Raw genomic sequence first — 13,808 nt, 5'->3', positions numbered from 1 at the left:
GGAGGCCGTCTCCTTTTTTTTTTTTTTTAAACATTAAGAAACGATAAATTTTAAACAGTGACATCATTTTGGCCTCTTTGTCTGTTGCATCTAGCCGATATAAAGCTGGTATGTCATTCCTGAGTCCAAGTGGCAGCCATTAAAAAAAAAAGCTGGCGGTCATCTTGAAAAATAGCCCCGTCGGGCGGCCATTTTGGAAAGAAAAAAAGGGCCTCCTCCTTTTTTTTCAAACAGGCAGGACGCTAAACATGGTTGTTGTTTTTTGGCCTTACAGAACCTTTTTGGCGATTATGCAAATATTCTCTTCATAAAAATGAGCAAATAACCATTTTTTCTTCATAAATATTGACCTTTTTTTAACTTCTCAATACTTTACAGCAATCATGTCAATATCAGATCTGAACTAAACATCATCATGAATATATAAATTACTTTACTATGCCACAAAATACTTTGCCACAAAAAAATAGATTGCGGTCACTTTATCAGCCATAATTTAATTGAATTCCGAATAAATTATTTCACACAATTAAAAGCAAAAAAACAACAACCAGCATTTGTTTTACAAGATCAGCTTTAGAAAAGTGTATGAATACATTTACATTGTATAAAAGTAGTCTAACAAATTTTTCAGGGAGCAATTACATTTGGCAGTACAGCTGCATAATACTATTGTTTAAATGGCTGGTATAAACAAGCAGTCTGTTATTACTGAATTAAATATTGCATTTACACCAGCGCATTGCGCTTGTCAACATTATGACAGAGATATTCTCTGTAGATTTATCAAATATCTAAATGAAGTAGTGACATCATTTCTTAAAAAAAAATTCAAAAAAATGCATAATTACATAAAAAGGACCTGAGTACTGATAATAGTTTTTATTTCCATTGTTACAACTTTGTGTCACCCCCAACCAAACGGCACACAAAATTCAAGAAATGTCTTTCCATTTTAAATATCCAAAAAGTCCTGTTTGTACAATTTTAGATTTAAAATCTAGGTGTCACAAACTTAAAAGTTATGTGCTCTTTTTGAGTTTCATCCTGAAAAATAGACTTCTTTTCTCAATTGCTATTTTTTCTAGCAATACAACAGTTATTCACTTTGAATGAGACATCATCCGAAAACAAATCGGCCTTTGTTTAGCTATTGAATTATTACTTTACAATTTCGAATTATTGGCTGCCAGAAAATAATTCTGCTCTCGCGGGTAGGCTGGTTCCTGCCCCACAATCAGTATTGATACTGTACAGACTGGGAGCCAGTCTGCTCAAAGTGGATCTGTTCGTGCCCAAAGGGCTGCAGTTTTTTCCTATACCACCATTTAAACTGAAAGCATCATCAAGAGATAATTTAATTATTTATTTTTAAAAAATGGGGAAAAAATCTGAACAAGATCTTTTCAAAGATGGACTAGGTGTGTCAAATTAAAATAACAAATTAACTTCATTTTTTAAAAATTTATAATTAAGTTAAATTATTGAATAAAAAAAAATTCAACATGGCCGTCAATCAAGTTTTCATGGGTTGGGGATTCTTCAGTATCTCATCCAGGAAGTCCGAATTAAAGGTCAGTTTCATGATTGCTTCCAACACACGGGGGGCCAGGTCCCTCAGTAGAGGCGCAAATAGAGTCTCGTAGGCAGGATAGAAGACCTCCCTCTCCCTGTTAGCAGTCCCTGTCATGATGCGGTAACCCGTGGAGGACGAGGTTGTAAAAAACAAACCAGAGGCCATGACCTTCTTGGAGTATTCCCGTGCATTGGGGGTATCAATGGAACCTGAGGAGACAAACAAAAAACATCCAGAATAGAAATTCCACTAGACTTAGTCAATTTATTCCGTTATTCAATTTATCAAACTGTCAGATATTCGGATACAGTTTTCAGTTCATTGAAGCCCAAAACTTCAATAGTTCCATGCACACAACTTAAACAGGAGGGCGATGAACACAAAGACAGTGATCCTCCACCACAAAAACAAAGTCGGTAGTTATACTGGCGCATTTTTTTATTTTCTGAAATTACTGAAATTAAAAATTGAAAATGCCTATAACTGCGGCAGATTGTATCCGATTCCCATTTTCTATACATCATTGGAAAGCTTTTTCAATGTCCTTTTCCATTAGAGCAAAACAGTTTCAAAAATGTTTTCAAAATCTGGCTCAAGTACTTTGTGAACATAATGTCCAGACAAATGTTCCAAAAAGGTGAGTGAAGGATTGGTTAAAGCATCTTCCATTGTCTTATTTATCAACTGACCACAAAAAAAAAAATCCACCATTTCATTTTTTTAAATTAACTGAAAAGGGAACAATTACTGAATGAGACCAAAAAAAACTGTTCAGACCTCAATTCCATAGCTCCATAGGCCAACGTACTCGTTTTAAACACACTAACAATTTGTTTGAAAGGCTGAACTCCATTTCAAAGGCGAATTCCATCAATTCCATGGCACATCACAACATTAAAGTAACAAATTAGGAAGGATTTCCTTACCGATAACAAATATTGTCACAGAGATGCCCATGTTCTGCATCTGGTATTCCTGCCGTAACGTGTCAAAGAAGCCATGAAGGGCAAACTTTGATGCGCTGTAGTCAGCTACAAAAGGAACTCCTGCTTTTCCTGAAAGATATGTAGACAAAAGAACAGAAATGACCTTCTACTTTGATACTACCACTTGAAACACTCAACACCAAACTTTTATATCATTTGATTGTGTGTCACAACTCCATGTTAAGTGCATTGAATAGTTCTTAACATTTAAAAAAAAAAAAAACCTATTTCATTGAAGCGATTTTGCCTCCCCCATTTTTTGCAAAAGTCGTGAAACCAAATAAGGGTTAGCTATTATCTTTCTTACATTTGCAGAATAGGTATATTGTGTACATTTCGTACATGTACATCCAAACATTCACCCAAAAGAAAACAGGGAAGGGGTGCCCCACTAGCGACAAATGAGCACAACCCCCCCCCCCCCCCCCCCCCACCCCTGCTTTTTTAATTTGCGACAGCCCGTTGCCATCTGAGGTGCTTTGCCCTCCACTTTCCAAACTGATCCGCCATTGCTGCCCAATACCAAGCTGTCCATACATTGTTCAAATTTTGAAACTTGACAAAAAAATTTCACATTCATGAATTATTTAAGTCAGAAAAATAATAGAGGATGGCTGGGACACTTCAAATGACTGTAAACATTTTTGCAAAGATATTTTCTTTTTAAATGTGAAGATTATTTTGCATAATATTTGTGGAAGTTTGGTAGTTTTATTTTCTCTTTACCTGCAACAGATGATACAACTGCGATGCTGCCCTTGCTTTCTGCTAACATCGGTGTGGCAAAAGTTGCCAGACTCACATACGCATGGAAGTTGATGTCCATGGTCTAAAAAAAAAACACGACAAAAATTAAGTTTCAGAAAAACAGAAAACCAATCTGATTCAAGACACGATGATGAAATAACTACATGTGTTATCAAAAGACAACACTGAGAATACCGTGTTTATAAAAAAATAATACGTCGGTGAAGGGCACCCAATACTGAATTGAAAAATATATAAGTTGTGTGGTGTTATTTTTTGTCAATTCAAGTTCCATACTTTAGTTCAAAACCATGATTTGAGAGCTTCCATTCATGAGAAATGAACTGAAATTTCTTCTTTGAAATCGATCAATCAAGGGAATAAATACAATGTATTTTTGTAATACAATGTAGTACAATGTAGTACAATGTAATACAATGTAACACAATGTAACACAATGTAATACAGGTGCTACTGGGTTAAAATGACAAAGTCTGCTCACCTTTCTTAACTTCTCCAAGTTGCCAGCCCACAGGGACATGTAGTTGTTGGTGATGTGATTTAGGATGAGATGGTCCAGGCCTCCAAACCTCGCCTTAGCCTCATCAATCAACCTCCTGGTGTCGTTTTCTTTGCCCATGTCTAGCGGGAGGTAGAAGGCCTCCTGGGCTCCGAGCTCCTTGCATCTGGCCACCACCTGTTGAAGTGATAAGACCATCATGGTTTATTCTATCAACAAATACTACCCCTGTTCATCAGGCCATGAAACCATTTTTCTCTGGGCTCAGCTTCAGATCAGCACAATCTGGTTTCGCAAGTACCCATTGAACTCCTGGGTAGAAGGGGGCAGTTGTAGTCAAGTGTCACAGGTACCCATTAACTTTTGGGTTGAGAAGAGGAAATGGTAGTAAAATACCTTGCCCAAGAACACAAAGTATCAAACACCATGTTCCTTGTCATGGTTTCAACCCACTCGTGGTGCATGAGTTAGACACCATAACCACTGGACCGCCCTTCTTGTCCACAGTGCTCCCCACCCAATGGCGCTCCACACAAATTCAGGATGTTTGCTAGTGAAAACTTGAGAACATTTTTAAGTCACCTCGGACCTTATGCTGGCACATTCAATTACCTGTTGTAAGACTGCTTCCCTGCGTGCTGTGATCAGAACCCTTGCTCCTAGGCTAGCATACTGGTATGCTATCTGCTCCCCTATACCCGTACTGGCGCCGGTGATCACCACTCGCTTGCCATTTATACTTTCTGCAACAAAAACCAAAACAAAACAGTGAAAATGTTAAGCAACAGATCTTTTTAATATCATACTCATGTGTCTCCCCAGTACATGTATGTACTTTGGGGGGGGGGGGTCCTGATGCCACTTTTGTAATTGTGCACAGAGTCTATGGGAGGTTACAAACATTTTCTTAGACTTTTATGACAGAATTTGAAATGTTTCTCAGTCTCAAATTCAGTACTGTTTTAAACATATATCTATCAGTAATGACTATTGTGAATTATAAGCTGAAAACCAGCTTCAGGATAGTGGTACTTTTTTCAGGTTCCCATGCAAAAAGTAACAAATATAGAAATGATTTAACAAATACATGTACTAAGGTCACATGATTTATAGCAACCAATGATAAATACCGCACGTGTCAGTTTTCAAAATAATATTTCCTGGACTTAACGTCCTTTATTTGAAGATAAAATCTACTTTGATAAACTGTATAGATTAGACTTCTATGCAAAATAAAAGGGGGAAAAAATCATAATTCAAAGGAATAAATCAAAATCACAACTCAAAAATCTTAAAAAGGCACCAGTTTCAAACCTATTGAAAAGTCAAATGTGATTCCACAAATTTCAGTACAATTCAAAACTTTATCGTGTCATGATTATTTCCATTATAAAGCAGTACCGGTACTATAGGCCTACCACTTTGAAGCTACAAAGTGCTGCCGCTGCTTAAAAAGGTGGAAAATGCCTTAAAAAAGGGCCTAGTCCTAGGCCATTTTTAGTTTATGGTAAATATGCAAAAATGGTATTTGCATGCACTTGCAATTATCGAATGAGTCCGATGACAAGGACTTCTTAAATCACCTTTTTTAACATTTATTTTGGTCATATGGTCTGAAGGGACCATGACCAACTCTTTTACGGGGGCAAATTAAAACAAAAAAAGGCAATTTGTTGTAGAGTCTTTAACTAAATTAAAGTTAGTTACTTGGACAAATGTTCCAGTACTCATTAAATGATAGTACACATGTATAAAGCTACCCGCATCATATCAGCCTGCTCCCTAGTACCAGCAACCTGATAAAAAAAAAATCAGGCATGATTAACACTACAGCCTACACCCGCGCCGCCGTCCAGCGAGGCCGGCAACCGGCAGTAAAAGCAGTGTCAGCTCAGTCAGTGAGTAAAAAAGGTGAACCATCGGCGTTGCCAATTATAACAACAGTTCTCAGCGGTACAACTGCAATGAATGGCATTGACTTCACCTGGATCAAATCTACCGACGAGTAGAAACCCGATGTAACCAGCAAAAATTGCAATCAAATACTTTATCCAACCCATTTTCAGCGAAGAAATGTTCGAGATTGAAGACAACCGAGAACACTCGATCGAGTGTCGATTCAAGCAATGGCGCGGTGTACGTCTGGGTACAATTTCTATTCTCACTCTTCTTAGTGCATTGTAGGAAACTGGTTCCTATCTACGAGTGAAAACCATACAGACGTCTCATTATACATTTTGTCAAGTACCAGTCTACAACTATGCAATTGCAGCGTGATAAAATAGAAACAGTACCCAGACGTACAAGCGGGGTTTCGGTCGTCCCACTTTCAAGTTTCAGCTGAAATGACGATATAAAATGGGCCTGAAAAAGTATTTGTTTGCAATATTTGTTGGTTACATCGGATTTCTTCTCGTTGATAGATTTGATCCAGGTAAAGCAGCAGAGCTCTACATGAAAATCACCATTGCAAACCAAGTTGCTTCAACTTTCAAATTCATGTTCCATTGCCATACTGTGACTGTGAGTGTGACTGTCTGTGGCTAGGCTAGATAGCGCTAGCATCTGTCTACATCATGGGCTATGTACATGTAATTGCACGCACAAAAGAATTTCTCCTTATGGTGTTGGAAAAGTCGGGGGTAGTCAGTAATCTACGGAAGCCTGTTACTGTTAGGGCCAGGTACCTCTTTTTTGGTTCACGGCAGGGCATTTCATTATGGAAGGCCTCGCTTTCATAACATGTCACTCGTGGCCGCGACTTATTTGTGTTGCGGCAGCGACTTATTTACTCGAGGCCGCGACTTAATTATGTCGCAGCTGCGTGTTAACAAGTCGCGGCCACGACATAAATAAGTCACGGTCGCGACCGTGACTTATTTATGTCGTGGCCGCGACTTGTTAACAGGCGACCGGTCGCCTGTTAACAAGTCGCGGCCACGACAAAAATAAGTCGCGGTCGCGAGTTAACAAGTCGCGGTCACGACAAAAATAAATCGTGGTCGCGAGTTAAATCACGGCCACGACAAAAATAAGTCGCGGTCGCGAGTTAACAAGTCGCGGCCACGACATAAATAAGTCGCGGTCGCGAGTTAATAAGTCGCGGCCGCGAGTTAGTAAGTCCCGGCCGCGACATAATTAAGTTGCGGCCGCGGTGTAATAAGCCGCGGCTGTGACATGATTAAGTCCCGGCCGGCCGTGACTTAATACATGTAACTTGTAAGTGGCGGCCACAAGTGACACTGACATGTGCCAGGCCAGCTAGCATGAAAAGAGAAAGAGGCACGTGTACAGCGAGCGAGGCCGGAAATATGAGTGTGCTGCCCAAGGGTGATGGCTTCAACCCGCCTGGCTTGAGGTCAAGTGAAAAGTAATCCTGCGCCTCGTTCTGTTCTTGTCAGAATAATCCTGGTGTGAACTGGTTAAAACAAAAGATAAAACCTACGTAATTTAAAAAAATTAGGAGAAAAAAAGGGTTTTTTTCAAGAGCGTGGGGTACTATCTTTAAAATGTTTAAAATTAATCAACTTCAGGAAATATTGCCTAAATGATATAGCCTATAGGTACCTCTAGAATTAGAAGGCTTCTAGAAGTAACCTATAGGCACCCTTTTGTGGCCATGTATACTCTACTCATTTTGCATCAATTACTTAACCTTTATTTTCCTTTGTTCTTCTGTGCCATTAAACAAGTTTTCATTTTGTCTTTCAGCAAGTATAAATGGCAAGCGAGTGGTGATCACCGGCGCCAGTACTGGTATAGGGGAGCAGATAGCATACCAGTATGCTAGCCTAGGAGCAAGGGTTCTGATCACAGCACGCAGGGAAGCACTGTTAAAACAGGTAATAGAATGTGTCAACTCAACATCAGTGAAGTTTGGACGAGCGCCTTAGAGAAAATCCAGGCTTGGGATTTAATACAACCTGTTACTTGGGACCTGACTTCATGTGTAGTATATTTCTACAGGTCGTGGCCAGATGCAAGGAGCTCGGAGCCAAGGAAGCCTTCTACCTCCCGCTAGACATGGGCAGAGAAAACGACACCAGGAGGTTGATTGATGAGGCTAAGGCGAGGTTTGGAGGCCTGGACCATCTCATCCTGAACCACGTTGCGTACAGTGAACTGGCTGTGTGGTCAGGGGACTTGGATGGTTTAAGAAAGGTTAGGATAGTTGATATCAAATAATGGAATCTAGGGATTCGGGGAGGGGGGGGGTGTAGGGGGGGTGTAGGGAGGGATCTATGTAAATAAGGTTGAACCTTGTGAGATGTTTCTCTTTGAATTCCACCTTGACAAGTCTTCCGGTGCTCTACAAACTGAGTAGAGCACCTGATCAATGTGTCCTTGAGCAAGGTACTTTGTCACTCACTGCTTTTCTCCACCTAGGAGTAAATGGGTACCGGTGAGGGCAGTGTTGTTGACTGTGAGAGGTTGATTACGGCCAAGAGCGCTGAAGTGGCTGCCTACCGGCCGTGTATGCTCCCCAGGGATTTGTAAAGCACTTTGATACCCCATTAAAGCCTAAAAGCCCGCTACTGTTATTATTATTATTAACAGACTAATCCGTTGTCAAAGGTTCAAACCCTGCTCCAGTCATTTTTTTGGTTCAACTTTGAAATGATTAGAATGCACCTTGTCAGTTTCCCTAGATGTGGTTTAAATGGAAAGGTGTTTTTATTTGTGTATTTATTTTTTGGTATCAAAATTCTGTTTTTTGCTTCTATCAGACATCTGCTTGCCTTCTTGTAATGTGTCTGCTTCATCACTCTTAGCAACAGATATGGTATTCCTCAACACGTCACAAAGTAAAGGATCGTTCGAAGACCGGATCATGGGTAGAACCAAGAAGGTTGGCTTGGGGGCTAACCCCCCCCCCCCAAAAAAAAAACACACCCTCACCTCCGACCAGTGTCGTAGGACTCGAGTCCATGACTCGGACTCAAGTCAATTTGGCAAAAGATGAGGACTCACTCACTCTTTGCCATCATGACTAGGGACATGAGGCTAAGGCCAACCTTGTGATTACCTTTTTTACGCTAATGTCAAATTCATTTGTCTTGTTCTCAGGCTATGGACATAAACTTCCATGCGTATGTGAGTCTGGCAACATTTGCCACTCCGATGTTAGCAGAAAGCAAGGGCAGCATCGCAGTTGTATCATCTGTTGCAGGTAGGTTGTAGCATCCAAAATTACTGTTTATTAAAGAAACATACTTTAAAAGTTAAGTAGTTTTGTTAGATTTTTCAAGCAAGTTAATAAAATTCAAAAGAGGTATGTAATCGTGGAATTTTGTTCCAAGGAAAGAAGTGTTTAGGTAGTGATTCCTAAATTCTTTTGGAATGTTGAAACTCAAAATTGTATCCATCATCTAACGCCTTTCCAGAACGTAGCCCACAGCTTTTCTTCAACAACTGTTGATGAGCCATTTATGTATAGTATTTGCTCTTTAAATGTTTGCTTTCTGGTCTCTTTGTTTTTGTCTTTCAGGAAAAGTAGGAGTTCCTTTTGTAGCTGACTACAGCGCATCAAAGTTTGCCCTTCACGGCTTCTTTGACACGTTACGGCAGGAATACCAGATGCAGAACATGGGCATCTCTGTGACAATATTTTCTCTTGGTAAGTAACAAGTTCTTGTCTCTTGTGGTCAGGACAGACAAATTCAAAAACGCTCAGGTCATTCCTTATCCTTCTGGAAACAGAAATATAGCGACAGTCAGGTTCATACATGTAATATACAGAATGTCTTCAGTCTTGATTTAATACAGTCCTAATTATTTGGCTTTCTTATTTTGTCCTTAACCCTAACTGCCCTGAATCCTCTTTGCCAAAGTGGAGGAATTTGGAGGATTGAAGTTACATGGCAAAAGTGTGTTACTGATTTCTTAGGATGCACTTTGTCAAGGTCTTGGGCCGGACCTTGTGTTGTTTTTGCTCAGCCATGCATAAATATAGGCCTGGATTATTCTTGAAATCCTCCGTACTGCTTCAGGATGTCACTGGCCAAGCTTCAACATATTGACAGTCACTGCCGCAGGATTCAGGCAGTGGTCATTCCTCCGCAGACCATATTCAAGAAATAATGGAGGAATTTGCAGGATTGAGGCTACATCCTAGCAAAAAGGCCTTGAGAGTTCGGGTTAAATGCATGTTTATACAACACCAAACCTTAAAAAGTTTCCAACATATTGTGATAAACAGTGAAATATCAATTCATTCACCAGATTTGCAAATCTTGAATCCAGCACCAATCCACCTCTTAGGAAAAATTCCTGAGATCCAACCAGTAGCCAATCAAAACAAACAAAAAGATCCCATATCCCAATCAGAACCCGTGCAAAACAGCATTACCGCTGAAATGAAAAATGGTTCTGATAAAAGTTTGGTCTGCCTGCTCCGATCATCTGAAGAAGAACTACATCGGTACACAAATGGTCAGATGTTGATTTATCCATTGATGGTAGGAGGGGTATAGTCCATTGTTAGAGTCAATCGTGTCGCTTGATGTCATCTTCAACTTGCTCTTATAGAATAAATGTCTTTATGTTTAGTAATTGACTTATCGCGGTAGAATCACGCCAACGCAGCTTGTGAAATATTGTCCACTTCAATACATGATACAAAATCTGAGACAAACAAACTTAGTGTACAAAAACTCCATAGGGTTGTCTAAGGGGCGTGGCTAACTTGCAAACGGCGATAGGTAAATTCAACGATTACTTTACAATTGTTCTCACGGTATCGATAATGTACAGACTGGGAGCAACTCTGCCCACAAAGCAGATCTGTTTGTGCCCAAGGCAACATTTTTGGTTGGAATAAACAGGTTTCAAATTTATGAATAGAAAAAAAAAATCAATTTTTTTTTTTCCGAAGAGCACGGGGAACGCAACTTTAAGAACTTGTTTTTTTTTTCATTCAACCAGGCTCAATCTCAACTGAGAGAGCCCTAGACAACTCCAAGGGGACGATGTACACCGGCATGTATATCACCACGCCCTCCTCCACGGCCTACCGCATCATGGCAGGAACCACCAACAGGGAGAGGGAGGTCTTCTATCCCAGGCACCAGACACTGATCTTCCCGATTCTGAGGGACTTGGCCCCCCAACTCTTGGAAGCGCTGATGCAGCAGACCGTGAAGCCGGAAGTCCGTGAAAATTTGCTGAAAAATCAAAATCCTCTCAATAAGAAGAATTGATTGCCAAGTTTCATATTTTTGTTTAAACATGCCTGGTTTCAAAAAACGGTTTTTGGCGACTGTGGCTGATTTGGTGGAGCTGCTGACCACAGAAATGTGATGAGTACAAAGATGAGTTGCCCCCGGTTCTTTTCAGAACCTCAACAACTCACAAAATGATTTGTTACATGGTGCTAATGTATATTTTCTCCTTTTTTTTGGCTATTTTCCCCATGCAAACCTTCAAATCCTATCTGAGTACAAGAGTATTTACTTAGCAAAAAAAACAGGTTACCCACCAAGAGGCAATATTAATAGTGTATTTATAAAGCGCCTGTATCCACCATTATTAGTGCTCAAGGCCCTACGTGTACATCGTTATCACCCTGCTCATTGGGCCAATGAAACATTCCAAACACAATCTCAGCTCCCTCACAGGTACCCATTTACTCCTGGGTGGGAAAATATATTCTATGCTTAGTAAATATTTTGTGCTTAGCCCCAAGTATAGCATCTTCCCAACTATAGTTTTGGCGATCCCAACTATAATTTGGGCGATGCCAATTATAGTTTGGATGATCCCAGTTACAGTGTGGGCCATTCCTATAATTGTTTTATTAATAGATTGCTGATGAAAATTGTCTTCATATAGCCTAGAATTTAGATATTCTTAAGCTTTGAAAGTTATTATTCTGTTATATGTCAAGGTGTGCCAACTGAGAGAATCATGCCACAATAAAATACATGTATGGTGTGAAATGGCTTTTTGGACACTATGGAAATTTAAGTTTTAAACTTGTCCGTTAAAATGCTGCCAGTTATATGAGGTAAAGGTCCTTGATTTGTATATGTTGTTCGTTTACAACTGTTATTGTAATAATGTTTTAAATATTAATACGATTCAGGTCTGCTGACTGATACCAAGTATCTTAAAAACTCAGATGTGATTTTGAAAGATTTTTGTGTAGATGTAATGTGTCATATCAATGAGCGTAAACACACTTAAAGGCATATAGGATCATTTGCATTTACCCCAAAAGTAACCTACCAAATTATTATCCAAAAGCTTACTTAGGTTAAAGAGCATACTGGTACTAAACACTTCGTGAAATTATTCAGTCTGGCTTGCTGTCATTAAGACAAAAATCAAGAAATGTGGGTGATTTCCAACGATCAGTCAATTGACTGATTTTTGGAATAAAGATTTATGACACAATCAGGTTCCGTGATCAAAAGATTGTGCATGTTTTGTTTTTACTATTTTCTTAAAAAGTGTAGTATCCACGGAGCTGAGACTTCAACAGGGTAGGTTTTGAACATTCTTTAGTGAAGTTTGAGTAGTGTTATTATTGCAAACAAACAATAAGCATGAAAGGCAAATGATCCTATATGCCTTTAATTCCTCACAAACCATCTACCTCACTCAAAGAGTGTAAACAATTTTTTTTACGATTGACTTTCTATACAAAATTAATGCTGCCCACTTTTTAAAACATTGTATGTATATTTGTCCCATGTATGTATACATGTAATTGTATGTACGTATTCAATTTTTAACGTTCTGTGTACTCATCAATTTTAAAGATGTCCTGAAATATGGCCGACACTTTTGTAAACCATTGTTCTCTGGGAATAATAATCATGAAGGGTAATTTGATAGTCTTTATTATTTTTTTTATAATTATGTAACTAAACAGATATTATTTTCAAATGCCATTAGAATATTGCTGCCACTAGTTCGATTTTGTATTTCTAATTTTCTTTTGGAAATGGACGATTATGTATTTTTTTCAATAGCCCTGCCTGTCTGCTTCAAGCACAGATTTTCAAAGCACATACCACTGAAGGATGTTGTGTGTCCATTTGGACATGACAGGAGAGTGTCAAAGAGTTCAATGAACTCATCCGAATTTTATGATCTCAATTTATTTCATTTCATATAATTCAGCAACATTTTGCTGGATTGCCCCCGTCACACAACATGCATTTCGGGCTAGTTCAAACTTAATGCAATTGCAAACGCAGATTTTACCCCAAAAAAATGTGTAGTGAAATTTTCCAGAATAAAAAAAAATGTGTTTCCAACTTTTGCAAACTTGCAGCATGAGCACAACACACAATTTTAGCCCAAAAAGATTGACAAGGAAACATTCACAACAACTGGTAAAAGACACAGAAGTTCAATAAACTTTCTTTTTATTATATCAAAGATTGCTTTGAAAATTGGGTTCGACTAAAGTTCATTCAGACGAACAGGTGCTCGGTACCTCATGAATGAACTTATCATGAACCAGTGGTTGCAGACCTTATGCGCAGCAGCCATCTTAGAGGGCATCTTTTGTTATTTTAATTCATTTACAATGAATGCACAAAAGGTTCACTCATGCATCCCAGCAAAACAAAGGCATTGCCCTCTAAGATGGCTGCTATTGGTCAACTGGTTTAAGTTCTAAGCTTCCAAAAAGCCCTCACATAAGATATGTCTGCACTGCTAAACAAATCCTGCATTTTCTGCAAACAAACATTTTTGTCATTATACTGGTCGATTCACATGTTTGTATCCCTGTATTTTGTATACAGATTTTATAGGAGAGAATAAATTAATTTGAATGAAACAAATCAGTTTGTCAAAGATGTATTTATACTGACAGCAGGCGTCAAAAACCTAAGTCTCCATTTAGAGTGATTGGGCAGAATTCCATCGATGATAAGGAATGATTGAGATCATGATGGATCGGTGATGTACTTAAACTATTCTGTCCCAGCTCATTAGGTAGAAAAAGAGAATCAGTAAGTAGCCC

At 39.0% G+C, this 13,808-nt stretch overlaps 2 protein-coding genes across 3 annotated transcripts; one reads left to right on the top strand and one right to left on the bottom strand.

Annotated features, from left to right (window-relative positions):
- Positions 1–378: 378 nt before the first annotated feature.
- On the bottom strand, positions 379–5,982 carry LOC119729488 (hydroxysteroid 11-beta-dehydrogenase 1-like protein). Its single transcript, XM_038202056.1, has 6 exons — positions 5,814–5,982; positions 4,442–4,572; positions 3,812–4,006; positions 3,289–3,391; positions 2,503–2,631; positions 379–1,785 (listed from the first exon to the last, which is right to left on the bottom strand). The coding sequence occupies exons 1-6, from the start codon at positions 5,887–5,889 to the stop codon at positions 1,517–1,519; spliced, it is 903 nt and encodes a 300-aa protein (XP_038057984.1). The 5' UTR covers positions 5,890–5,982; the 3' UTR covers positions 379–1,516.
- Positions 5,632–13,623, top strand: LOC119729486 (hydroxysteroid 11-beta-dehydrogenase 1-like protein). Of its 2 annotated transcripts, none has more exons than XM_038202054.1 (6): positions 5,632–5,740; positions 7,541–7,671; positions 7,796–7,990; positions 8,897–8,999; positions 9,318–9,446; positions 10,754–13,623. In XM_038202054.1, exons 1-6 carry the CDS (start codon positions 5,647–5,649, stop codon positions 11,026–11,028), a joined length of 927 nt encoding a protein of 308 aa, XP_038057982.1. In that variant the 5' UTR covers positions 5,632–5,646; the 3' UTR covers positions 11,029–13,623. The 2 variants fall into 2 exon arrangements, with proteins under 2 accessions (XP_038057982.1, XP_038057983.1); XM_038202055.1 differs by lacking the exon at positions 5,632–5,740 and adding an exon at positions 6,098–6,263.
- Positions 13,624–13,808: the final 185 nt, after the last annotated feature.

This window comes from Patiria miniata, unplaced genomic scaffold (genome assembly GCF_015706575.1).
Source record: "Patiria miniata isolate m_02_andy unplaced genomic scaffold, ASM1570657v1 HiC_scaffold_21, whole genome shotgun sequence".
In the NCBI taxonomy this organism is placed as follows: Eukaryota; Metazoa; Echinodermata; class Asteroidea; order Valvatida; family Asterinidae; genus Patiria; species Patiria miniata.
The sequence above is the reverse complement of the archived record's forward strand: the minus strand, read 5'-3'. Positions and strand labels throughout refer to the sequence as shown.